Below are 26764 nucleotides of genomic sequence, written 5' to 3'. Positions count from 1 at the left end.
CTTACTTGCCAGCATTATGTAGGAGAAATAGTTGGTTTGCTGTATTGAGAACCATGGCTGTGTGACCTGTGAGCACTTGGATGCTATTCCTTGGTGAACTTTCTTTACCTATGAGTGCCCTACCCATAGAACAAGTAATTTGTTTGACCTGATCTTTGTTGTGGTAACACAGTCTGGTGAGAATAGAGATGCCATGAGGGGTCTTTAACGCTGTATGACTTCTCTCTGAGATCTGCTGGAGTGGAAGCACTTAGCTCTGAGTAGGCTTAGGCAAGTTTTTAGTTAAGTTTTAGCAGGACCAAAGCAGTCTTTGGATTGGGGTAGCAAACAGTAAACTAACTCTTTGCATGTACGCTGAGGTTGCTTTATTTTTTGTGTGTTTCAATGGTATAGAATGAGCCAGAGCCGGCTGTTCGCAAGAGCTATCAGGCTGTGGAGAGAGATGGGGAGATTATCCGGGTACGAGATACCGTCCTCTTGAAATCAGGACCCCGGAAGAAATCTATGCCATATGTCGCGAAGATATCGGCACTGTGGGAAGACCCCAAAACAGGTACTGTGCTAGAAGTGTATTGCCTCTGCACTTGACAGATGAGGGTGAGCTGGAACCGGGGAAGTGATGGATCTCAGGAGAGCTGCAGGCTTGTTAGGGTACTCCACTGCTGCCAGACCGGGTGATGAAGAGGAAGAGATTAGCTCCATGGCTTTCGTTCAGATTGTTCCAGGAACCAAAATGCTCTTTAATCACTAGCCTGGGACTGGTAATCAAAATCTTCCTGGTCGTGAAAGCACGTAATGTCTGCCAAGTGCCCATCTTAGCAACGATCTCCTTTATTATTTCATTGCAACAGACATCTCAGGAGCTGCTGTTTACTCAGATGCTCTATCCAGCATCTGGGCTGGGAGTTGGGATGTGGAGCATGGCTTATCTGCAGAAACTCTTGATGGGACCTGAGTAGGGGTGGTGATTGGAGTAGTGTGGTTTTGATGTTAAGTCCTGTCTCTGAGCAGCGATCCCTGAGCCAAGGAAGCTGTGCCAAATGTTGTGAGCTACAGGTATTGCTTCAGTTAAAAAAAAAAAAAAACCCAACCAAAAAAAACCCCCAAACAACAACAAAAAAAGAAAAAACAGAAGAACCCCCCCCAAATGAAAAACTTGTAAAAAAAGTGATCACTGTGTGGTAAGGCCCATCTTGGTCATGTCATCCTGTGTCAGCAATACTGGCACAAACCTGGGAGTTAATGCAGTGAGTGTGGAGCTTTGGATGAGCATCTTCCTCAGCTTGGGGTCTGAATGGATACTTTTTTTCAGATGGAAACATTTGATTTTTGTATCTTTTTTTGTGTGTGTGCCTGACCTCTTTGTGACAGTGTAACACAAGTAGGAGGGGGTGAAGGTGTAATGGAATCGCAATGTGACTGACTTCATACAGTTCCTTGCTGTAACAAAAGGACACCTAGTTCAGCATGAAATATTTATCACAGCACAGCTGCCTCTACGTGAGTGCTGTGGGAATGAAAGGGATGAAGCAGGAGGAAGCTGGTGATGAGTGGGGAAAACACTATGAGAAAACTGAGGCTTGACATATTTTAATACATTTTCTTGCAGGGGAGCTGATGATGAGCCTCCTGTGGTATTATAGACCAGAGCACACTCAGGGAGGCCGCAATCCCAGTATGCACCAGGTGAGCCAGCTGGGTGGGAATGGTGTGGGGCCAGGCAGCCCCGGCTGTGCCTGTACGGCCGCAGGAGGAGGGGATCAGCCCAGGTATCTCCCTGCCTTCCTGGGTGGCCTCAAACTGAAGGAGCTGAGCTTCTGTTTTGGGTAAAATGGAGCTGTCTCGTGGGGTGTGATGCAGCTGTTGCTAGATGTTTTGAGTGGTGGTGTCCTATAGATGGGCTTTTTTTGTAGTTTATTGGCACACGTAGAAACTGGGCTGTCACAGAAGCTGCTGCATTCTTTACATGGCCACCTCTGTCACGTTTTCTTGTTTCTCCCTTTAATCTGAGAAAATCCTGTGCATTAAGTGAGAAGTTGTGACTGCTGCCTTAGGAGTAAGGAAGAGTGAGTTTATACTGAATCAAGGTCAGCTGCCTTTCCATCACCAAGGAGTGCAGAGCTCCATGTAAAAGCTGCTGCTGTGGTCGTGCAGGATGTTGGAGAACCTATATTATGTGCTACTTTTTTATCGTAAATCCCTTAATCTGCTGCTTAAACTCCAGAAACTTGCTTGTTTTGTGCAGAAACACGGATGCATTATCCTTCCCCTGTGTAGATTTAGGATGAGAATTAAAGACTGACTGGAGGATGTTGTGCCAGTATAATAGTTTGCCTTTTAAAAGGAAAAACGTGTGAATCATTATGACTTCACGCCTTCCACTGCTTTGCATGGGCTTGTGTTGAGTGACAGAACAAGCTGTTTTTCAACTGGGAATGGAGAATTTACTGCTGTTTTCAACCCAAAATACTTGATGCCTTTTCCCTTTCTTTACTTTTGTTTTAAATAAAAGGGGAGGGAGAGGGTGAAAGCAGGTCTGGGGAGCAGCTGGGGAATTGTATCTGCCTGACTTGCGGGTGAATTTCTAAACCAAAATGTGGTACCTTATAGTTTTCTGTCCCATAAATGAAGTATGATTGTATCCAGTTGTGTTTTAGGGTAGAGTGAGTGCCAGGAGTCTGGCCAGGAGGAATTAAGCCAGTTTTTTGCACACCTGCTTAATTACACAAGACTTCAAATGAGAGTGTGATTTGGGCTGAGTAGCTGGGATGGGCTTGCCAAAGATGACTCAGTTTTGATTTAACAAGTACACCAAAACCCCAACCTGCAGAAGCAAGGTGTGGCATTTTCAGTTTCTCTGTTTAAGCGTGTCCCCAAACAGGGATCCTTTCGTGAGTCTTTCCTTCCAGCCTCCTTCCTCGGAGCTGTGAGCAGAAACAAAGCCTGCAGGTAATGCTTCCAGACTTGTGTAGAGCATCCTTATTCCCAGAGATCATCTTTGCTGATCTAACCACACCTGAAATTCTTTCAAATGGCTCTGACTGGGTTCCCCCATATCTAACCAATCCTGCCTGCTGCAGAGCCAAGTTTCCTAAATGACTCTGGGAAAAAAGGCTATTGCTACTTCCCTCACTAAACCAGCCTTTTTAATTGAATTGGGATGAGGAAAGGGTTGGAAAAGAAGGAATTCCCTTACCTTTGATAGAGAGAGGGGCTAAGAAGACTGGTTATGTGTCAAAGGGTAGTAGTAAAGACAGCAAAGTGCTCTTCTGCCTCAGTTTTGATTCTTAGCTGAACAAATGAATTGGAAGGATTTCCAGCACAGAAAGGGAAAAGGAATGTAGAACATCCCTAGGAGCTCAGAGGAATGTGTGGGTGGGGAGTGCTCCCACCTCCTGCCCGCAGGAGCATTGCTCATTGGGTTTTCTCCATGTGGTCTGTAGGGTCTTCCCACGTGGAGTCTGTGCACAAAATCAGGTTTTTGGATAAGCTGAAGCATAGGCATCTCTTCTAGGGCTTTTACTCTTGCTGAGCTTCTGCAGGACCTCCCCGATGGACTCTGCCTTCCTCCCTCTTACCTGTCTCGTTGTCATTCCCAGGCATCACGATAGCACCTTCAAAATGCTGTTTGTTTTTTTTTTTCTAATGCAGCATTGCAAAAGCTCATCTCCTGGGACACTTCGCAGCAGCGGCCACGAGCTGTCTGTCCTGCCCAGGAGGAAAGGAGGCTGGGTGGGTGTAGCTGGTGGCAGCCTTGCTGCTGAAGTGCTTTTGTCATACTGGGCAGTGTGTGTGGGATTTGGACACTTGGCCTCACGGAGTGTGCTGGGCAGTGTTAAATGATGGGGGAACTAATGCTTTGCTCGGGTGCTGCCAGATAACAGGGTACACATTCTAAACAGGTCCCAAAACACCTGGAAGGTGTCTGGGTTATGTGAAATAGTGACTCTAAACAGTACCTGCTGTGAGCATGCTTTGATAGACTCCCCTTTAAGGTGAAGGTGTGGAGCCGGCCGCACCTCCCTGGGGCTCCTGGCCAGCTGGGTGACCTCCTCCTTCCTTCCTTTTGTAGAATGAGATCTTTGCATCCCGGCATCAGGATGAAAACAGCGTTGCCTGCATAGAGGAGAAATGCTACGTGCTGACCTTTGCAGAGTACTGCAGGTAGGTGGTGCTCTTAACCTGCTGCTGTTCCTGAGACCTTCCCCTGTCTCCAGCTCTTGTCACCCTTTACACCTCCAGCCATCACGCAGTAGAACTGTCCCAGCCCTACAGACTTTGGTCTAGCTGGAGCTGGGTGAATTACACTCGCTCTACGTACAAGTCACTCTCAGTGCTCCAGCCTGTGAGTGCTGCTTCCACTCTAGATTCATGACGTGTTTGTGTAATGTGTGTATGCCTTAAGGGGCTCACAGGTGTTTGTACTTGTATGACCTTGGTACCACAGTGTGTGGACATCAGTGGAGCACAGTGCAGGAATACTTGTAACTTGGAGCTAAAAAGTAAGCAAGGCAGGAAATAATCCTATATATCCATCCCCTGTGGTACACAGGTGCCATAGCTAGCCAGAAAGCCTGCTGATGCACTTCTGCCAGGGTTGCTGCTAGACACTAGTGTCCGTGCTCGCAGATCCAGGGTGTTCTGGCAGCGGCGTCAGTCGAAGTCGTGACTAAGGCTTTTAGTGTTAAGCTCTTGCTGATGGAATTGACGCTTTGTCAGTGAGAGCTTCCAAGCATCCGTGTTCAAGGCTGCCATCCTTTGGATGGATGCGCAGGGCGGAATGAAAACGGGGCTTAAATGGACACACAAATCCATAATGCAAAATAGTGCTCTAAAACTCTTCAGTTTTGCTGGGTGCATCTTGTTGACTGTGCGGTCTTACCACAGAGAGGATGTTTAAGCCCTAATGCACTCTTCTTAGTCCTCCTGCTCCTAGCCTAGGGCTCTGCTGTTTGAATTTCTAGAAATGAACTGTTTTACAAACTCTTTCTAAGCTGAAATTTGCTTTTTCTTTTGAAAACTCTAAAAATAAAATCCAAACAAATGGGGGAAAAAACCCCACCCAAAACAAAAACCTGAAAAACAACCAAACTGAAGCTTTGGATCAAAACAGCTTCTTTCCTTCCTAACAGCCCAGTCCTCTGGAATAGCTGTGGGCAGGAATTTTTTTGTGCTGTTGTGGGCAAGGACACCTTTGAGAGATGCTTCCTGAAGGCACCCCAGATTCTTCGTTTGCCTAAACAGCCTGATGCATTAGCCTTTTCTGGGGATAATAAACAAAACCGAGGCTAAAATAGTAAAAGCAAGGTGGTTTAACTGCAGTCATCTCCTCTTGTACTGTACAGTGTCCACCAGTACAGAAATAAACTGTTGTGCCATTTCTGGGATCGAAAGCGACAGCTACTTCGTGTCCTCTTGAGCAAAGCTTAATTCCCCTCCACACTCCCCTTCCCCTCCGCCCGTGTCCTTGGGCAGCTGTGTTGTGGCTCCTGGCGAGGCGGGCTGACGCAAACGGCAGGCGCTGAAACCACTTTGTGCTAACGCTTCTGATGTAATTGCGTTGCAGATTTTGTGCCTTGGCAAAGCGTCGAGTTGAAGGGATCCCAGGCAGGAAAACCATTATGGTTCCTCCCTCAGAAGAGTACTCCACACCTCTGCACCGCAAGGTGCCCGAGGACACTGACCCTGAGCTGGTTTTCCTCTGTCGTCATGTCTACGACTTCAGACACGGGCGCATCTTGAAAAACCCGCAGTAGCACCGTTCTTGAGTCGGACCGCGGTGAGGATGAGCGGCACCGGAGAGCCGACGGCAGGCCGGCAGTCTGGGACATCTGTGCACTCCTGACGACTTACCTTGTGCTGCCTGCAGACCAGAGCGCCCAGCGCTCTTCCCTCGGACTGAAAAGTGTGTGCAGGAGCAGATCCCTGTGGAGGAAGGCAGCAGTTGAAAGCACAGCACTTCATTAAAAGCATAAATGAAAATATATACGTATAAAATAAATATATGTATATAGATATAGGTACTTGCATATGTAAATCTATATCTATATATGTATCTAGAGATGCATATATTGGGAGGGGTTTGCAGGGGATAAAAGCCAGTAAACTGAATCCAGAGCCATCGCTGGTGGGAATGGTGGAAAGGTGCAGGAGGGATGCTTTGGTGCATTATATGAGTCAAGCTGTGACAGTTCTGTGGTTTTCGTGCCCTGATGTGAAGTGTGAGGTCTGAGACAGTTCCTTGGCAGAGCACAGGAGAGTCTCTTGTCCCTCAGGACAGACTGTGAGGATTCCCCATGGGTGACAGCTTCTTCAGAATGCAGCCATTGCTTTGGAAGCTGCCTGGATGCAGAGTGGCCTTGTGTTGTGCTTGAATAGGTTTTGCTCTGTCAGGGGAAGAGGTCACCCCTATTTTCTCTCATTTTCCTCTTCCCCTCACCTCGCTGTTCTGTGATTCACTACCTGGACTGGGGCTTGGCAGCCAGGTTTGGAAATCTGCTCCCTTGCAGAGCGGAGGGAGCCAGCAGGATCATAGGCTTTGTGTCCCAGTGCGGTGTCCCGGAGAGGTGTGCCTCTGCCGCAGATGCCCTGACCTTGCCCCGAAGGATCTCATGCCCTGTGAAGCACAGCACCAGCAGGCCTGTGTTGCTCTCGAGCTTGGAGCACACAAAGTGGGCTCTGCTGGCGAGAACCACATTTTCTCTTCTGAGTATTGCTCTTCCTCTCATGGCTTAGAGACCGTAGTGACAGAAGTGGGTTTACTCTTTCTTCCAGTTTGTTTTCCCGTAACGTTGTTTACAGTCCTTGTTTAACTGCATCAGTCTTCAGTGTGAAGAAGCTAGAGGGTGAAACAGCAAACCCTTTTCTTGAGTGTTTTTAGGCTTTTTTTTTTTAATTTTACCCCTGCTCCCCTTTACATGACTGTCCTCCCCGGATGTGCTGTTGAAGCCATCAGCAGTGCTGTCTCAGTGCTGCCTTGCAGCCTCCCCCCCTCCAAACTCCTCCTGGCATCTGAGCAAGCTCACCAAAGTGGCTTTCTGGCTCCTGAAAGGAACTGAGCAGCGGTAAAGGTTTGCATCGACAAATGCAACCCGAGCCCCACAGATATTGCCTCTTGCCTTACATGTATAGGTCCTAGATAGACACTAGTTTATCTTAACGCAAACTGTTCAAGTTAATTCTAAAGCAAACCAAAGGACACCATAACAGTCCGTTGAGTCACTCACACCAAGCTGGGAGTCCGCTTCTAGATTGCACTAACGTAAAGAAGGAGAATCGACATCATCTCAGCCCATGTTCCTGCTGGCTGGAGTTGCTCATTGAAACTAGGGATCTGCATTTTTCTGGTCTTTTGGGGCTTCTGAACTCTTGTTAAATGGTGGAAGTGTTCATACTGCTTTAATATTGTCCTATAGTGGAAGTAGCACTACCTGTACTCCCCGTGGACACTGGCATGGTGGGGACAGAGGGCTCATTGGCTCGCTGTGACAGCGGCATGCCTGCCTGGCCTGGAGAGGAAACCCGACAGCATCAGATCTGTTACGTGGAAAGTTTGTTAATGCAGGAGTTCTCCAGAGATTCGCTTTACATACCAAAGAGGGGAACATGTCTAGAAGACGATGACTTGAGAGGAGATGAGAAGATCTGGCACCTGCCACAGTGGGCGAGCAGGGCACGTGTCTCCCTGCTGTCAGTGGACGATGCCTGCTCAGTGTTGCAGAGGATGCTGGAAAAACCCTGTTCTTGCCTGCGTAGCCCGGGGGAAAACGCCCAGCTCCAGGAGCTTTGATCCTAGGTGTGCAAGCAAGCATTTGCAGGTGAAGCATCTTATCTCACTTGTACCTCAAGATACTGTTAGTGTCAAAGTAATTGCTCAGATTTCTCCTTAACAATTAACTTGGGCACTGGTGGTCTCGTGTAACAACACGGTTGAGCTGCCGAGCTGGTGGTGCTGCATCAGGATGGGAGTCAGGGGTGCTTTCCGGGCTCCTGGATGAAAGTGCCACGGGGGTGCAAGGGGGTTTGGAGGATGCAGTCTCTGATGCTGCTGGGAGGGGATGTTCAGTGGCCCCCCTTCTCAGCAAGCAGGAGGGTGCTGGGGAAGCAGAGCTGCTCCTGCACAAGAGGGGAGCAGAGCAGCAGCCCCTGGGGCCGTGGTGTGGAAGGCGAGGGGAACCCCTGAATGCAGAGCGTGGCTGGTAGGGACTGTGCCGGCTGAGGCAGGCATGCCAGGCAGCGCTGTCAGGCGCAATGTGCTCAGGACCCACCTGCCAAGCAAACCTGAGCATTGCTGCACAGTCAGGGAAGGGTTTGAAACCCAGCCTTGGAAACCACAGTAACTTGCTGAAACTTCTTCTGACCCCCTCCCCACCCCTGCTCCCACCTTTGTCCTGGCTCCTCTCCAGGCAGAAGAGAAATTGTGCTCATCCTGGGTCTGGAACGGGCTTTGGCCCGTGTCTGGAGAGGACAAATCCTGACTCTTCTCATGTTAGAATCTGCTTCAGGCCAAGAACATTGTTTGAGATTCACGTGGTTGCTTATGCTGTTGTGCAGACAGCATGTAAATGAATTGAAATGTCTTATCCATAATGAAAATATTTCATGCTTTTTTAATCTATTAGATATGGAAATATTTTTTGAAACTGAAAATGCAGTCGGTAGAATTTAAATTGAAACGTAATACATGTAAAATATATTTTAGTTGATAATTTTGTAAAATGCACTTTTTTGTGTCTCTTCCCTGGTTTCCCAGATCTGTATTTCAGTGTTTACAGATGGAATGAGAACATTCCCTATACCCTCCTTCTGTGAGAAAGATATATTAGAAGTAATTCTTAAAAAATAAATTTGAAAAATCGTATTGATTTAGAAAACCAGTGCTGCGCTGTTCTTTTCCACGCTGGAACTTCCCACTCGGACCTGTTGGAGTGCAGGAGTTAGAGCTTGGAAGGTGCCAATGTGGGAGCAGACTTGGGTGCTGGCAGTCAGGGGGTGAGAGGTGTGGATGCCGCCCAGAGATGAGCTCCTGTTGGGTTTTCCAGTGAAAATGAAGCAAGTGGAAGGGGGATTGGCAGGGGGCTTGACTGATTGATTGATTCCAATCTGCTCTTGCCTGCTGCTGTCAATGGAGTAGTAAAGTCTCTGCCTTCAATTGGGGAAGGTGTTGGTGGCAAAGCTTGACTCTGCAAGGCTTGGTGTATCAGCCCATGCTTTGGGAACCCGGGAAGGAAGCATTTTGAAATGTTGTTTTTGGAAAAGCTGCTTGCTTGGAGTCACTGGAAGGCAGCTGGCAGGTCGCTTGGTGGTATTGCTATCAGCTTCTGCTGTCAGAGCCTCCTTGCCCCGCAGCACCAAGCACTGCACACACACAGAGGGTGGCTCCGACAGCCATGCAGCCTGCATGGACATCCCAAAAACGCATAGGAGGAGCCCAGGTGGGAGCAGGAGGAATAAAATAACCTGCTTGAAATTGTGCAGTGGAGTCAGCACCTCTGTGAGGAATGGGATCTGGATGGCCTGATGGAAATACCTGTTTTCAAACACAGGTGAGAGCTGTCTGCTGGTGCTGAGCTCAGGGTGCTTACAGTGAGCAGCAGGTTTTGGGGTGCAAGACCAAAGCTGCTGGCACGTGCAAGAGGTGCAAGAGAACTCATAATCCTTTTGCACACACTCATCCTCGGTGAGAACAGCTTCCGTGGTCTCCAGATGGTGGCACAGCAGTTTCCCACGCGGTCCCCAGTAGTTGCTCCCCTGGAGCTGTCTCACAAGCTCTGCGCTGCTGCTCAGTGAGCAAAAAGGCTTTTTCAAGGTTTCCCTGCTGGGTAAACATGGGGGGGCTCAGCACCTGCAAGGGCATCTCTCCGTGATAAAACAACTTCTGTAAAGCTCCCCGCATATCTGGGAACAGCCTGGTCCAGCCTTGCTCCCTTGGCTGTAGTTAACTTTGTGTTCTGACCGCCTTATCTGTTTTCTGCAGCACTAACCGATTCCTTGCTGCCTCCTGCCTTCTAGGAAAGGCTCCTCTTTACACTTCCATGATTATTTTTTTCACTCCCTGTTGAGATGGTGTTTGCTGCTTCCTGGGGCTGTGGCGGCTCTGCTGGGGATGCTCGGCATGGGCAGGGAGGGGGCCTGTTGCAGGCTGCTCTGTGGGGGCATCAGGGAATTCACCCTGAAACTGTGGTGGCATTGGTAAGGGCTTGGTGCCCCTCGCGTAACCGGGCTGGCACGTGGGTGGGTGCCGAGGTGGCGGGAGGTGACATGGTTTAGTTCTTGGCTGGGTGCCTGGCCCTTGGAATTGGCTATTTCTATAAAAAATGCTGTGTATTAACTGGAGCTGGACCCTTGCAGGCCTGGGGAGGGAGGGAATGAGTTTGGAAACAAAACGAGCAGGAAGAAAAAGTAATGTCTGTTACTGCTGCTGAATTAGCTGCTAATTATAGAGGAGGGAGCGAGTGGCAAGTGTAGTTTGTGGGACGGATGCAGCCCTAGCCCACCTGGGACCCTGGGCTGCTGGCACTGCCCATGGCGCGGGGCAGTTGCAGAACTGGGTTTTGCAGCATCCTTCGCTCCCGGGTCACCTTGAGCCGGAGACTTGGAAGTTGTCCCCTCTGAGGGGCAGGGCATGGTGCAGGAGCCGGCATTGCTGCTCCCAAACTGCTTTAGCTGCTGTCCCCTCGCAGCCCTGCCGGCATTGCAGCCTCTTCAGATTCCTGGTTGGACGACTTTGTGGGTTAGGGGTTTTGCTGGAGGATTCCTGCCTTTGGCTCTCTGCACCCATTGCACTTAATGGGGAGCCTTGTTGCAGCACAGCTCCTCGCAGGGAACTGCGGGCGGGTTAGGCACAAACCTGGAGAAGCGGATCAAAATGAGAGATTTCAGACTGAAAAAGGGAATCCCATTGGTAGTGAAGTGTATGAAGCTGTAAATTACCTTCCCAAAGGGAGTAAGGAGCTCACCCTGTGACGCTGAGATGTGCATGCTGGTGTGGGCTCAGCAGGTGTGATATTCCTGACCCCATGGCTTTGGATTTTTGTTAAAGCAGCAATTTGAAATTTTCCAGTTGTGTTTAATGCAACTCGGCTGCCCAGGGGGTCAGTAGCATGGGTGCCAGAAATGGAGCAGAAATTTGTGTGCTTTGCCAGGTGGGGACAGTAGGGGTCAATTACAAAAAAAAAAATGGAGAAAAAGCTTTTCTAGCCCAGCTCTTCCCATGTGGTGAGCCATCATCAAAAGGATAATCTGTGGTGGACTGAAAAGTTGGGATTAATGTCAAACAAAATTGGATTTACTGTTGAAATCTGCTACCAGAGGGAGCTGCGCTGAGCAGTATCCATCTTTCCTGGATGTGACATTCAGCGAGCTCCTACTCCAGCACTGTGTCTGATGCTACCAGGGACTTATTGCTGCAGTGCTGGCAGGGTCCTGCTGGCCACAGGGTCGTCCCTGGAGGTGATGCCGTGTGTCAGCAGAGGTGGGCTCACCCCGCTGTGAAGCAGAGGTCTGTTGTCCCAGGGATCCTGCACTACTTTGGTTGCCTGGGGATCTCGTGGTGGCTCCACATCTGGTTCTGATGACCTGACAGTGATTAAGGTAACTGGTGGAGCCAGCCTGGTCTGACACATGTCCCCTCATTTCCGTGTGTGGTGTCTGGAGGTGACAGAATGTTGCCAGCCTTGCAGGAATTGCAGGAGCAAGGTGGCACTTGAGGTGCTGGGCAGGAGCAGTTGGGGCTGCAGGCACCGGTGGAAGCTTCGAATAAGGTTTGGGCACTGGGACAAGCACACTGCATGGGTGGGAGGTGTTCAAAGGCACATCCTGAGCTTTGGGAACACAGTCCTTTCAGTAGCACAGGACAGTTTGTCCGTGTTATTGCTGCAGCTTCCTGTAGTCTTGGGGATGCTGGTGCGGCTCTTCCCTCCATGGCTTGACACTTCATTTTGGAGTAGCTCCTTTCACCAGGGAAGATGCCAGCTGGCTCCTGGCACATGCTACTGCTGGGGGCTTTCCTGGGGGCTTTACTACTACACGCCTCACTCCCCACATCTCCCAGCCAAGCAAACCGAAAGTGGTGTTCCAGGCTTGCTCCGGTTGCTGAAGTGTCTTCCCACCCAGAGCAAAAGCCACGAGCTCCTGGTTACATTTAACTGCTGCTTTAATGCCACTAATTATAATTGACTGTAATTGTGCCAAAATTCATCCCAGCCAAGAGACGGGAGCAATTTGGACTGTCATATTAACGTGACGGAGCACTCAGTCACTCTCCCAGCTCGGTCTCTCTAAAGCAGCTGCTGATAAATGAGCTGTGCCAGAGCAGCAGCACGTCCGTCTGCGTGAGCTTTGCCACCTCGGTGCTGGCAGGATCAGCCCCCGGCAGAGCTCGTGCCACCCAGGGAGAAGGGATGCACATCCCCGTGTTAACCTGGTGTCCCCAGGGACCTGTAGTGTGGGCGATTCCCTGTTCTTACTGTGCCCTTCTCACCCCAGCAATACAGGAAAAACTCCTGGCCCACATTGTTGGGGGTTTAGGGGAAAAGAACACAGCAAACACGTTCTGATCCCTCCGTGCGGATGTTGGCTCTGCCACTGCGGGGTGAGTGCTGCTCTGGATGCTTCAGCTGGGTACCAGCAGCAAAGCTGGGGCGCCAGCTCCACTTGGTGCAGGCACCATCTGATGGGAAAGCATTCGCAACCTCAAAGCCATTTTTTGTATTACTCCTGCTGCATTACCGGCTGTTTCATTTGAAGTAGAATAAAAATGAGGTTGAGTTTTTAATGTTCATCCCTAGCTGCTGCTTCTGCCAGACACTACAGCCCTGCGCCTGTGTTGCTGGGCCTGGAGGCTAAAACATTTTCTTGCTGTGACCTCGGGGTTTGAGAGCAGCAGAAAGCCACGGGTCACCCTGCACAGCACCATTTTTCCAGAAACATCAAGATGTATGTTTCCAGAGGCTGTCTCCTGCGATAAAAGCCATCAGCAGAAAGGTAATTCCCATCTGGCTCCTGGGAAGGGAGCTGTGCTGGGAGCCCGCTTGGTGGGGCTGGCCGGGACCGCACCGCTCCGCTCTCCTGCAGATCCCAGAAATTCAGCTGCACCGGCCCTTTGTCCGTGAATTCCCCCTGTGACACCACGGGGGGGTTTAACCGCAGGGCTGAAGGTACCAATTTCCAAATGCCAGCCTGAAGCTGGGTGAGCTCTGTGGGGCGGGCACCTGGCTTTGAACCCCACCCTGCAGGGCTCTGGGGGCGGCCACCAGCAATGGCAAGTTCCAGGGCCACCGCATCGCTTGCCAAGGTGAGCAGCTGCTGGGCAACGTGGAAAAATTGAGGGCAGCGGAGGAGAAAAAGGGAAGTTACCGAGCCCCAAATCAGGGGCACGGAGAAGTGGGGCTGCGCTACCTGCCTCACTGGGAATCGCCTGCATCCACTGGCCCTGCCGACGGGATGGGACCTGCAAACCTTTGCAAAGCAATCGCCGCTGCGGTGTGCGGTCCTGATGCTGCGCTCGGTCCTGGCCTTGGGGAGGTAATTAATAACGGGAAATGCTGTAACTGTGACGTTTGACATGGGATGATGTCCCGGCTCCCACGAAGCCAAGTGACTCGCATGGAAGCGAGGGGTGCGTTTGTGACTTGTTGCTATAGAGATGAGATGGCTTTTCCGTCAGAGCCTCCAGTGAGAGCAGTTAATCCATTTTTAAGAGGAAAGGGTATTTAATAAAGGAAACAATTTAAACTGGATTTACAAGATATGCTGAATGGAAGCATCATTTATTCTGTGGCTTCATATTTAATTTTAATATCTCTATAAACCTCTCCAGAGTGTTCTGCAAAAGCAAGCTGGAGTCAGAGCGGGTTTGACCGCCCAATAATTCTTAAAAGCAAATCAATTTAATAATGCTGAAAAATAAGCCTGCATCTCGATGAATTAATATTTTTCTGCTCTCCATAGCAGCAGGAGCACTGGGATATGCATATTAGAAAAAGGACAAATAAACTGTTCTAATGGAGAGGTATTTTTGAAAGGATATTGAGCAAAAGCTCGGCAAATCAGGATTGGGAGTGCCTGGTTTCAGGGGCAGCTGGTGCCTACATCCCTGAAAACTTCATCTTCTGTTAATTGCGCAAGAATCTTGGAGGTTTACAATGAATCAGGAAAGCAAGAGGTGATGCTTTGCGTGCAGTGGCTGGGAGGGCCGCTGAGCCTTCCCCAGGGTCTTTGCAAATCCCCATCCAACTGCATCCTGCAGCAGAGAGCTGCCAGTGCCTGGTTCCTGGCGCAGTACTGAGGATGCAGCACGCTCCCTCACACAGCCTTCTGAGCACTAGGCAGGGAGGGATTTTTTTCACGTTCTTCTCTTATTGATTCATGCTTACCCAACACAGGAAGCATGTGCATTACAGTACTTACTTATTAAGCGGGGAATGTCAGGGTGAAATAGCTGTTATCTGGGTCCCAGCTGACTCTCGTGTAAGATTAATTTCATCTTTTGGCTGTTGGAGGTGTGTGTCACAAAGCCCAGCACAGGTGATGCTGCACTTTCTGCGCAGCCTTTGCAGCAAGCTGGCAGAGCCAAGCCAAAAAGAAATGGACCCCTGTGCAAATACCTACTGAACACTGGCCAGTTTGTTGGGGGGGTTTTCTTCGTTGTTTTGAGTTTTCTCTGCACCCATAAATAATACGATACATAATACGATACTTCCATCAATAATCCAGCTTTTTTTCATAGCCATGCTCACTGCTATTCCCATGCTGCTGTTTGAGCAGCAGTGATTGCGCTGGTTCTCTGCTGGGATGAGGGCAGGCATCTGCACGGAGAAGCCCGTAGGAAAGCCAGGAAGGGGGTGACAGATGTGGGAACTGCAGCACCTGGCAGCATTTATCACTTGATGAATGAGAAGGTTACGGAAACTCAGTAGGATTTCCTGCTGGGAAGCGGTTTGTGCCTCTTCCCAGAGCATTACTGCTTCACGCGCTGGGAGCGTTGTGGTTTGGAAAGCATCAAGTGCTCTGGGAAGAGCTGGCAGGAAAACTTCCGTCCTGTACAGGAGGTGAGTTCTCCCTGCTCCTTGATGCTCAGGGCATGAGAGCAAATTCACTGGATTTTCTCCTGTCCCTTGAACATACTGTTTTTTTCAGTTCCTTTTAATACATAGAGACTGAACTGCACAAAGCTGGCTACAGTTTTTCTCCGTGAGCAGCACGAGATACCTCTTTGGCAGTCCTTGAACCCTGATTTAAAAAGCAGGCGCGGTGTCCTTTGCAATCTCATGCTGATCAGCACGAGCAGCGGCCAGAGCATTACGGAGTAGTGTCCTTTCAGGTGTCCCTTTGCCATTACTTAAGACCTTTTTCCCCCTCTTTTCCCTCACACACACACGTGTGACCCCACCAAGCAGGGGAGACAGCCATCCTCTGCTATCGATGGGGTCAAGGATAGTAATTTCTCAAGGAGGGGACCCTAAATTGCTCAGAGCAAGGGTGATTTAGCCATTCAATGTTTTCCCTCTGTCCCAAGCTGGGGGATGTTTCCCTGTCACAACCCCCCTCTGTATCCCAGCCGAAGCACAGTGAATAAGTGGGGATGAATTCATAGCACATCATATAATTACAGTCTATAAAAAGGGAATTATATGGCTTATTAGTGTCATTTATTTTACTGTACTAGCTGTTTTCATGCATGCAAACAAGCATGGCTGGGTTTTGTTCTCTCCTCCCCGTGAGACGAAAGCTGGGATACCCCATGGGAACTGATTTCCCAAAGGGCTCTCCCTTCTCGGGAACACTGGGAGTCACTTTAATGTCCACCGACAGCAACCCCGCAGATGTGTGTGGGTCTGGAAACTGGGATCAAGGAAAGCAGCAGGGCTTGCCTGCATGCCCACCCCATTTCTAGGGACTTCATCCAGCTACAAGAAGAGACTGCTTGCTCCCAACTATTTATATCTTTTTTATTCCTCCCCCCCCCCCAGTATTTGTGAAAGCTTACCTGTAATTTAACTTTCCTCCTTTGCAAGAGCTGTTATCAGAAATTGTGATCTGGAGGGGATGATTGTGGGCCTGGCTGGAGAATAACCCACTTGACCGCTACCTTAAGGTGCTAGTGAGGTGGGGTTGGTGAGGATTACTGCACCCCAATGTGGCCCCCGGCTGTCCTGTGCAGGACGTCCCTGCTGGGCACAGTCCACCGGCAGGACTGCTGTGCTGGGGAGGGGGTGGGGGTGGGGGCATAACTGTGTAAGAAACCTGTGGGGGGAGGATTTCTTTGTTAAAGGGTCAGAACTGCAGTCTGTTGTCATCTCATGGGAGAACTGCAATGCCTGGGTCAGATTCCTCATTAGTTTTCTTCTAAAGTCTGGAAAGAACGCAACATTTCCCACCCCCCCACCTTGTCTATAAATATTCTTTCCAGCGCTTTTCTGCAGAAGGACTCATTCCTCTGTGGTAAGGAAGCTAAGAGGAAGCAGACTTATTTATTTTATTCCTCTTGACGTTTATTTTAAACTAATCCTGTTGGGACAGATGTCAGACCAGAATTCTTGCTTGAGTCGCTTCTGTTATTTGATCTAATTAACAACGGTTCATGTTCTGTAATAATTTGGGTTTTACAAGGGATGAAATTTGTTTACTCTTTTCTGTTTCCCTTTACCTAGACACTGAGTTTCCTCTTTAATTTTGTTCTTTTCAGTGCTCATTTTCCAACCCAGCTTTACGTTGATACATTTAAGGCTTGAAAACATTGGAAACATCTTTCCAAATATGATGTATTTATAGAAACTTTAAGGTTAATCGTACATGTTAGTCATTAAAAAAACAACCAAAAACAACAACACAAAACAAACTCCCACAAAAATAAACCTTTGCTTGCAGCATCTCATTTTCAGATCTAGACTTGTCCACTGTCTTTTTTCAGGGCAGCGGTCTGTGTCTGACCCTGTGGTGACAGCACCGTGGCTTAACCCAGCACACCAAGGATGTAAGGGCAGTGCCACAGCCCCTGGCCAGCCCGGGGCTGGCTGCATCCTCCAGGTACAGCTGTGCGGATTGCTTCGGTGGGGACAAGGATCTGCATTGCGAATATCCAGCTGTGGCTGCCATCTGGTGCTGGTTTTCTTCCTCACTTTGCCTGCAACCCTCCCCATCACCCCAAATAATACTTGTGATGCACCGATCACACGTGAAATCTCGGCGTTTGTTTTAGCAAGCGTGCTTCTGGCCTCGCTGATGCTGATCATCATCCAAGCGGTTGGCGAAAGCGCCAATTAATCAGCGGCACGAGGCCGCAAGGAGATAACCCATGTCCGCCAGGCACGCAGAGACCTGCGCTGCAGAAGCACAGCGTGCCCTTAGCCAGCCTTGGCTGCGCAAGGACGGACCCCCCGGCTGCTCTGTGGCAGGTACCTGCTGAGACCTGCCCACCTGTGGGGCAGACCCAGGCCACCTCCTGGATGCTCCTGGGGTGCAGCAGGGGAAAGGATGCATTTATTCCTCACTCAAACACAACCCTTTCACCCATACCCAAAGCCTGGGTCCAAAAAGAAACACGTTTTAGAGGTGAGCAAGGTGCTGTTTGCCATTGACGTGCAGCCTGAGGTCTTAGTGTGAAAGGGCGCCTGGGCAGGGGATTCATTTGGATACCCAGGGAGCAGAAGCTAAACGTGCCTGTGCCCACGTGAGTTAACAGCATTACAAAATGCATTTAATGGAAATGAGTCTTGGTGAAATAGGTGGGCTGGGGGCTCATTTGGTTTTTCCCTTTGCTTTTCAGGCAGCTGAGCGGACTCCTGCCGGGGCAGTGTGCCTCCTGCTGTGCTTGAGGATCATTCACACAGGCGTCCAGGGAGGCTGCGCTCTTCCCATCAGGTAGCAGCTCCTCTCTGAAGGCTCGGTTGGGGTGCAAAAGGTTGCAAGGGGATGGCTGAATAACGCATGTGATGTCCAGCCAGAGCAACGCTATTATTTCAGAATCTGCCAGCCTGGACTCCACGCAGATGGCACTGCTCCTCCAGGCAAACCCCCCAGATGCTTGACTGTTCTCTCAAGGACAAGTTCCTCCTTATTTCCAGCTGGAGCCTCTCGCTTTCAGCTTAGACCCATAATCTTCCAGGACCCAACCACCACCAGTCTGCAAACTCCCCTTCAAACAAATTTCCTGGGCAAAGTGTGTAGTTTGCAGGCTATTTATTGCCCCTGACATGTGGAAGGACATTGCAAATCTAAACAGGGCTGCACCAAATGAGTAATTATCTGTCCCTTTCCGCACACTTGGTTTGGTTTTTTGGTTTTGTTTTTGCCTCGTGATGACGATTTTTGGTGTCAGAGATGAGGTGCTGCAGGTTTGGATGAACGAGGACTGAGCAGACTCAGTTCTTGTTCTGCTGCCTGTGAAATTAAGTGGGTCACAAAAACATCAGTCAGACAAATTCAAGCATCAAAGAGCAAAAAAACTTGGTGCTGTAACGAGTCATACTGGGAATCCACCCAGGTATGGGTAGTGACCTGCGCTTTGACTCCGTCCATTTTGCTGGAAAGAAGTTGCTGTTTCTTATCTTGAGCTTTGATTTTGCTTTACAAAGGAATGTAAATGATTTGTTTCTGCTCACAGACATCAGATCTAGAAAAGCATTATTAGGACCCAGGTAGTATTGCCCTTCCTTAACAGATATTTCTGCCTCTTAGTTGAGGCTTGAGAATAATACTCGTGATGAAGGATGAAGGAAGCTAACTATCTATCTTACTTACGTCAGTGAGAACATTTTCATGAGACAGTCAACCCTTCTGAAATTTTCTTACTGGAAACAATGTCTTGCCTAGCACGCTTATACTGGATGGCTAATCCAGTCCAGCCAAGTGTTTAGGATGTGGCAAAGCAGAAGCCCTGCAGCAATTTCCATTTCCAGGGCTCAACCCTGGCACTGCAGCATCCCTGCCACACCTGGGAGCTCGGTTACTGCTGCCAATGGCACAGATCACTGTGACTGCCCTGAACTCGCCGTGTTATTTAAGTGTGTGAGGGGACAATGAGGCTGGTGGTGATCCCCAGCGAGGACCTGGTGGGGCTCACAACTTCATTACAGCCTCGCAAGAGCCGTTTGGGAGCCTCAGGCAACTGCTTGTTGTGAAGAGTAGCAGTTATACCTAGAATGAGTTAAGAGACTTTGAGACTCTCCTGCAGCACAGGTTTCATAGCTGCATTGGATTTAACGTGTGTTTGTGTTGAAAACTGACGGTAAAACCACAGCGGGCTGCTGACACCAGCAATGTTTGACATGTGTGAATCCAGCAGCCGGAGATAGCCCTGGGCTGAAGGGGATTAGAGCTTGCTCAGTGGGTTTGTGCAGGAAAAAGGGTAGAAAAAAGGGAGTTGTGGTGGTTGTTACTGACTTCTCAAATTGAATGTGCTCAGCCTGGGAATGGTTTCTGCATGTTGACCTGGTCTTTTTGGGAAGACCTGGGAGCAGCTGCCCATGGCAGCACTAGGAGAGCTCTGACTCACAGAGATGCAGTTACCAAAGGCTGGCCCCGTTGTGCTGGCGCCTGCAGTATTTCTGAACTTTCTCTGACCTCCTGCCCAGCTGGAGCGTATCTGAGTGAGCAACACCAGCTCCTATATGGTGTGTGTAGCCCCCGGGGGGAATGTATAGCCATGCAGCTTCTGCCAGCCATGCTGGCTGCCTCTGTGCCTCATCCCACAGACTTGCTGTCCTTGTGATCCCCAAGGATCTGGACGCGCTCCCTTTCTCCCTTTGTGCATCAGCATCCACCTCTGTGCTGGGAAGCTGGGCAAAGCCAAGGTGGGACGAGCTGTTACAGCTTCTACTGATGGTGTAGGTGCATAGCAGTTTTCCTTACATAGAGGAACCAAACCTCCTGAAATGTCTCAGTTCAAAAGCATTTTCATAGTTATGCACAACAGAGCAGGGAAAAATGGAGCTAAGCTCAGTGTAAGGCCTTTGCAAGTTCAGCCAGCTGCATATCAATTAATTTGCAGTTGCAAGATAAGCAGATCCTTCAGCACCACATTTTCCTTTAAAATAGTGATTTTTGTTACGAGGGAGGTGGACAGAGCCTATTGTAACAATCTCCTCTGAATTATTTAGCATATTCATCCAGCATGTTTGACTTTGTTTAAAAAGACTTTTTCTTTTTTTTTCCCTAGAGATAAGAAACTCTGCCTCGCATAGTGAGCTGATTGTGAAATGGCTTCTACACTTATCCACGTGGTTAAGAGGCTTTATTATACTAAATTGCTGGATAATCTCTGGACACGCAGCCACAACATCAGACCTCTTCTTCCTTTGCTGGTTTTACTTTTTGATCTGGAGCTGCTTAAATCCGTCCAAGGGGTCTCATTTGCCTACGTTAGGACTCACTGTTCCGTTGCTTGTTTGGAAAGTTGGCATCAGCTCAAACCGCTGTTCTTTAAAGAAACCTCCTTTCTCTTGCTGTGCTTTTCAAGGGGCCTCATGCAGTCTTCCTTTTTGTAGTTTCTTGGACCAAAGTAAATATCTGATCTTGCCCAAATAGCCAGCAGAGCCTTGGCAGGGCACGTGGCAGTGTTTCTGGTGACAATCAGTGTCCAGCCTCACTCCGAGCTGGGAGGACAGGAGTGTTCCACAGTCTTTCTCTCCACCCACACTAGGAATTGGCACTTTCCTGACTAGACCACCATTTCTGATAGCCAAGGCTGAGTTCTGCAGCCTGCTCTAAACCTGAGCGTGCCCCACATAAATGGTGCTGGGGTACTAGCTCTGTGTAACACATATAATATTGTCATGCATATAATAACAATGCATTTTAATGTTGCTTTTCTGCTCACATGAGTTAGCAGTGAGTAAAAGGCCAACAGGGTTATTTGGCACCAGCTGATAGTTACCTGGGCAGGGAGGTCTTCTGCCGCTATGATGCTCTGAAGGCAAATGTTGGGGTTTGAAAGCATCTTGAAAAGGGCTGTGAGTTACAAAAAACTTCTTTATGTACCTGTAATAGTAACTGTGGGGAAGTGGCTGCTGCTACACCCCCAGGTAGTAAGGATCGCTCTGAGTTCTGGGGAAGTATCTCCATGGGCAGGGCTGTGCAGGTTTCCCTTGTCCTGTGGAGCTGTGTAGACCCACAGGATGCAAATAATTGACTGTGACTTGGGGCTGGTGAATGGGTCTCTCTCTTCTGCACCATTTATAAAGAGTTCAGGATTCCTATGGATGAAAGGTGCACTTTAAGTGCAGGCCATGATTTGCCCATACATAGCCACGACAGCTGGGTTTGGTTAATCTATCGGGCATGCTGCAAAGCCTGCCTGTTCTCCCAGGCGCTCGCAGGGCAGGTGGAATGAGGAGGTCACTGCGCTGAGTTACAGTGCTGCTGGTATGGGGGACACGCAGCAACATGTGCTGTCCAAGTTACAGGAGGCATGGATTTTTACATCTGCTGTGGATGTCTTTTTAAATGTGGAAAAGCGAAGGGACAGACTCTTCCAATTGTACATTTGAGTAAGTTGGTACACGTTATTTCAGACCACGTCGAAGGTGGTTTCTTAACATGATGCTCTACGTGCTGTGGCAAGCCCCACTGATAACATCAGTTTACTGTGGCTAGCCATTGCACACGAGTCTGGGCTAGGCAACCAGATGATGACTACTGCAGAAATACTTACCTGCAGTAGAGAAACAAGCATCACAGTTTGTCCAGAGTGCACCAGCACCACGAGTCAGCAGATCAGTTAGGTGAAATGGCACATCCACCAGCCTCCTCCTTCCCAGCCTCGCAGTTTCTCATTAGGATCAGCGAGACGTTGCAGATGCTGTCATCGCCGGCCATCCCATTTTCATGTGCATCTCCTGCATGGTTCCTGTAACTGGGACAGAGCCAGAATGTGTATTCACAACGGGAGTTTGCCTTTACCAATTTGGAATAAAGTGACACAGGTAAATGGAGGGCTTTGAAAGCACCTTGAAAAGGGCTGTGAATTATAGAAATCCTCCTCATATATCTGTAAGAACTAAACACTTCCATCTCTTATGGTTTGTAGTATAAACTTGTAGGCAAATCACAGTAGCCTTAAAGTTGGGTTTCCTTAGTGACATTTTATTTTCTAAAAGTACCTTTTCCAAAGAAATGGATCTGCCTGTGAAGTATATTCCCATAGTTTTGTGTACTCTGAACATGAAGCTTCTGTAACTGCTTTGAAAATCTAATTAACATCCAGAGTGAGCAATACGCACATTCAGAATAACCACAGTTAATTTTCTTTAGTGACATGGTTTAGCCTTGCAAATGACCAAAACTGCCCCTTGAACCGTGCATTTGCTTGGCTGTGGTGTTTCTATAGAGACTTTGCATTCTATCTGATACCTCTGTCTTCAGGCCAGCCCTTAAATCAAAGTTCTCTTGCTTACTTGGGAGAAAAATGTCTTCTATTTCTAGCAGTACGGAATATATTTTTGGAACCACTCTGTTATTGTTTATAACTGCTCTAGACCTATAGATATTAGGGGTAAATAGAAATAACAGAGGACAAGCAGTGCCAGACTTGCACGCCTTCTAAGAAATAACAATTTCTTTTGGCTGCTTTGGCCCTAATATTAGTGCCTGTACTGGAATTTACCGTAATCAGTCTTTTTCTTTAACGTGATGACTTTCCAAGGAAGCTTGATTCTTGTCTCAGTGCCACGGATTATATACGTTGGCACAGCTTCAGTTTGCACTGGTGTTGAGATGAAGATGGGATCCTTGAACCTGCCCTCTGAAACGAGAGCAGAAATCTGGTAACGCTGCTGAGTGCAGATTTACAGCCGTGCTGCTGACGGTGGGGTAGAATGTACCACCTCTTCCTAGAGCTAATGCTATATTTACATCAAAATAAAACTGTAAAATGTAAAATCATCTAGCTTCAGGCTCTCACACTTCACTACAAATGCTTTGTCTGCCTTGGCTGACAAAATGCTCTTGGCTTTTGATCAAAGAAAACTTAAGTGGAAGCTGTTTTTCTCTTGATGTTAAGAAAGCTTTTGACGGAGAGTCCCTGCAAGACTAGTTAAGGCGCACAAGCCCTGTGGGACGCTCTGAAAACGCGCTGAAGGAAAGTACACGGAACAATGCCAGTATGACATGGTTTCTGCTCCAGAAAGGGCTGTAGGCAGAAATGGCATCTTTATCACCGATGTAGTGCCAGGGCCGCTCAGGCTGCCAACCTGGCCCGACGGAGGGGCCCCTGGCTGGGCTGCTTGCTCCTTTGGCTGGTCAGAGCCTCAGGCCGGGGGGTGCTGTGCCTGAGGCGGGGGTGCCAGGCTGGGGTGCTGTGCCTCAGGCCGGGGTGCCAGGCCTGGGGGTGCTGTGCCTGAGGTGAGGGTGCCAGGCCCGGGGGTGCTGTGCCTGTGGTAGGGGTGCCAGGATGGAGTGCTGTGCCTGAGGCAGGGGTGCCAGGCCGGGGGGTGCTGTGCCTCGGGCCGGGACGCTGTTGGGGAGCGTCCCCGGGGGTTAACGCGGGGGCTGCGGCGGGCGGGAGGCACCGAGGAGCCGCAGCGCTCGGCGCCGTCAGCGGGAGCCCTGCACCGCCCGTCCTGGGCTGCTGGCTCCGCGCGGTGGTGAACGGCCCGACAACGAATGAAGGTTAGTTTGGCCCGGTATTGTAGAAAACGCACCGCGGCCGTTTGATTAAGGCTTGCATCACTGCACGTAGCCACAGAAAGGCGAAACAGGAGCTGGGAAGCGCTGGGCTGCGAGCGGCGCCCTGTAACTCGGCGCAACGCCCGGGGGCTTCTATCGCAATTCCGTCTGAGCCGTGCTGGGGGAAGAGGGCTGCCAGGCGACACTCGGCGCCCGCCCCCGAAGCGGGGCCGGCCCCGGACCCCGCACGACACCGCCCCAGGGGCGGGGGCTGCGCCCGGCCCGGCCCCGTGAGGGAGGCGATGCGGGGCGGGGCCGCCGCGAAGTGTCCGCCGTCCCCCGGCGCAGCCCGCCCCCCGCGGCCGTCACTGCCGGCCGCCGCCCCGCCTCGCTCCGGGCGCCGGCAGCCGGGCGGGAGCGGCAGCCGGGCGGGAGCGGCAGCCGGGCGGGAGCGGCAGCCGGGCGGGAGCGGCAGCCGGGCGGGAGCGGCAGCCGGGCGGGAGCGGCAGCCGGGCGCCCCCTCCGCCCCCGGCATGCGGCGCGGCGGCTGAGGCGGCGGGCCGACCTCCGAGGCCATGTTCCCCCGGCCGCCCTTCCCCGGGGAGGTGAGGCGGGCGGCCGCCGCGGGCCGCAGCCGGGCCCGCCTGCGGGGCGCTGGCGGCGGCACCGTGCTGCTGCCCTCCATGCTGATGTTCGGCGTGATCCTGGCCTCCAGCGGGCTGCTGCTCATGATCGAGAAGGGCATCCTGGCCGAGGTGAAGCCCCCGCCGCTGCACCCGGCGGCCGGGGAGCTGTCCCGGCGGGGCGGCGCGGGGGAGGCTCCCGGCGACCTGGACTACGAGGTGCTGCGGGACATCCGTAACCGCACCATCCGGGCCGTCTGCGGGCAGCGGGCCATGCCCCGCAGCGTCTGGGAGCTGCCGGCCGGCCAGCGGCGCACGGTCCTGCGCCACCTCCTCGTCAGCGACAAGTACCGCTTCTTGTACTGCTATGTGCCCAAGGTGGCCTGCTCCAACTGGAAGCGCATCCTGAAGGTGCTGGACGGGGCGCTGGAGAGCGTTGACGTCAAGCTGAAGATGGACCACAAGAGTGATCTGGTGTTCCTGGGGGACATGAAGCCGGACGAGATCAGCTACCGCCTGAAGAACTACTACAAGTTCATCTTTGTGCGAAACCCCATGGAGAGGCTGCTGTCGGCCTACAGGAATAAATTCGGGGAGATCAAGGAGTACCAGCAGAAGTACGGGGTGGAGATTGTCAGGCGGTATCGGAAGAATGGGGGGAATTCAGCGGGCGATGACGTGACCTTCTCCGAGTTTCTCCGGTACCTCCTGGACGAGGAGGCGGAGAGGATGAACGAGCACTGGATGCCCATCTACAACCTGTGCCAGCCCTGCGCCGTGAGATACGACTTCATTGGCTCCTACGAGCGGCTGAACGCCGATGCCAACTACGTCCTCGAGCAAGTCCAGTCGCCATCCTTCGTCCGCTTCCCTGAGCGGCAGTCCTGGTACAAGCCTGTGACAGCAGAAACGCTCCATTACTACCTGTGCAACACCCAGCGCCGACTGATAAAAGAGCTGTTACCAAAATATATCCTGGATTTCTCCCTCTTTGCCTATCCCCTTCCCAACATAACCAGCGAATTCTGCAGGCAATGAGCTGTTCATTTCGGGATCTGGTGTAAATTCTGCCTTCGCTGCAAGGATTTGCTACTGCAGCCATTGCTGCCAGTACGCGTTGCTGCAGGGCCTGTGAAACGCGGTCTTCTATGCATTGTTTCCTAATTTTAAACTTTTCAAACACTGTTTATATAAAATATTATATATTGCCTTTGCTACTAGAACATTTTTTGTATTGTTCTGATTTTAACATGTACATATGCCGCTGACTTGAGCACAGTAGCTTTTGTATATCTATTTTGCTTTAAGTTCTTTTTTTATGGCACAACATGGAAAACATCTGTAAGGGATGAGAAATTGATATATTTCAAGGATTTTTTCTCTTTTTTGGTGTTTTGTACTAAGTAGCATGCGGCTGAATTGCAATCATAATAGAGCGGTTAGTGCGCTCATAACAAATTAGCACTTTTAAAACTGGTCCTGGATTAGACAGGAGATAGTTTTTTGGGTGTGAGTAGAAGAAAAGGCTTTTATAAACTAGGCCCTATTTATCCTTTATTTTTTTCATCTGTAGATGGTGGTTAAATGATGTTGGTCTTTTTTTTTCTGTGACACTAGTACTTCTTTTTCATCATTATTATTATTATTATTATTATTTACCATTGAAATAAAACTAGTGATAGGGTAATATTCACTTTTGTGCAATTTTAAGATTTGAAAGTACCAGCTAGTTACCCAGCAGAACATATCAGATGCAATATCAAGCCATAACGATTTGCTCTTCTCTCTCTCTCTCTCTGAATTAAAGCAATACAGACTTCTGGTAAGATCAAACCCCGTCCTGGTTCCTAGGACAGAAAGCAACAGAGACACCCACCAGCAGTGTGCCAGCTCCCAGCCTCGGTGGGTGTCTGTGCCTGTGTGCGTGCAAACCATTGTGGAAAAACACTTTCTCCAGCCATGTTTGAAGCAATGGCGATTTGAGGATTAGTTCTCCCTTCTTTTATAGATGCGCAAACCGTTTTTGTAGCTACTTGTATTTAATTATGGCCGTTACGCTGTAAAAGTTTGGGAGATAATGTAGAATGTTGTTCCTGGGAGGCTGTGTCCTCATTTCTAATAAAGTTTTTATATGAATTAATCTGTTGCTTAGTGCTTTTCCTTAGATGTTAGTATTTATTGGAGAGGCCTTCAGCCCCTCGTGCTAAGCCATGGTGTGAAAGTAAGATGAATAGGCAGTCCCTGCCTTGATTAATTTGTGTTTTAAGGGCTGGAGCAGTGGTAACAAGTGGAGAAAGAAATGCATCCGAGTCAAATGATGAGACGATTACGTGACACGGGCAATTGGATGAAAAGCGGCAGGCAGCAGCAAAATAGGCGTCTAACTGCTGTGGAGTTGATGCAGAGCAGTAGGGATGGATTATGGATACTGTGGGGAGCTGGTGCTTTCCTGGGATTAATCTCTCAAAAAGAGGGAAGAAAAATTGAGGTGTTTTCTTTAGCATTTGTGAAATTGTGTGAAAGAAGGGCATCTAGCC

At 49.9% G+C, this 26764-nt stretch overlaps 2 protein-coding genes across 3 annotated transcripts in view; both read left to right on the top strand.

The window, feature by feature from the left end:
• Positions 1-8864, top strand: part of BAHD1 (bromo adjacent homology domain containing 1) — a 40456-nt gene extending 31592 nt beyond the window's left edge. For both annotated transcript variants that reach the window (XM_055722476.1, XM_014279321.3), the window contains exons 4-7: positions 394-553; positions 1610-1686; positions 4073-4164; positions 5567-8864. In XM_055722476.1, coding sequence (XP_055578451.1) covers positions 394-553; positions 1610-1686; positions 4073-4164; positions 5567-5756 — 519 coding nt within the window. In that variant the 3' untranslated portion in view covers positions 5757-8864. The remainder of the gene's footprint in view (positions 1-393; positions 554-1609; positions 1687-4072; positions 4165-5566) is intronic.
• Positions 8865-23977: 15113 nt separating this feature from the next.
• Positions 23978-26367, top strand: CHST14 (carbohydrate sulfotransferase 14). Its single transcript, XM_027804111.2, has one exon. The coding sequence runs from the start codon at positions 24180-24182 to the stop codon at positions 25263-25265; it is 1086 nt and encodes a 361-aa protein (XP_027659912.2). The 5' UTR covers positions 23978-24179; the 3' UTR covers positions 25266-26367.
• The last annotated feature ends 397 nt before the right edge of the window (positions 26368-26764 follow it).

The sequence above is a fragment of the Falco cherrug genome, chromosome 10, assembly GCF_023634085.1.
Source record: "Falco cherrug isolate bFalChe1 chromosome 10, bFalChe1.pri, whole genome shotgun sequence".
Classification (NCBI taxonomy): domain Eukaryota; kingdom Metazoa; phylum Chordata; class Aves; order Falconiformes; family Falconidae; genus Falco; species Falco cherrug.
The sequence above is the reverse complement of the archived record's forward strand: the minus strand, read 5'-3'. Positions and strand labels throughout refer to the sequence as shown.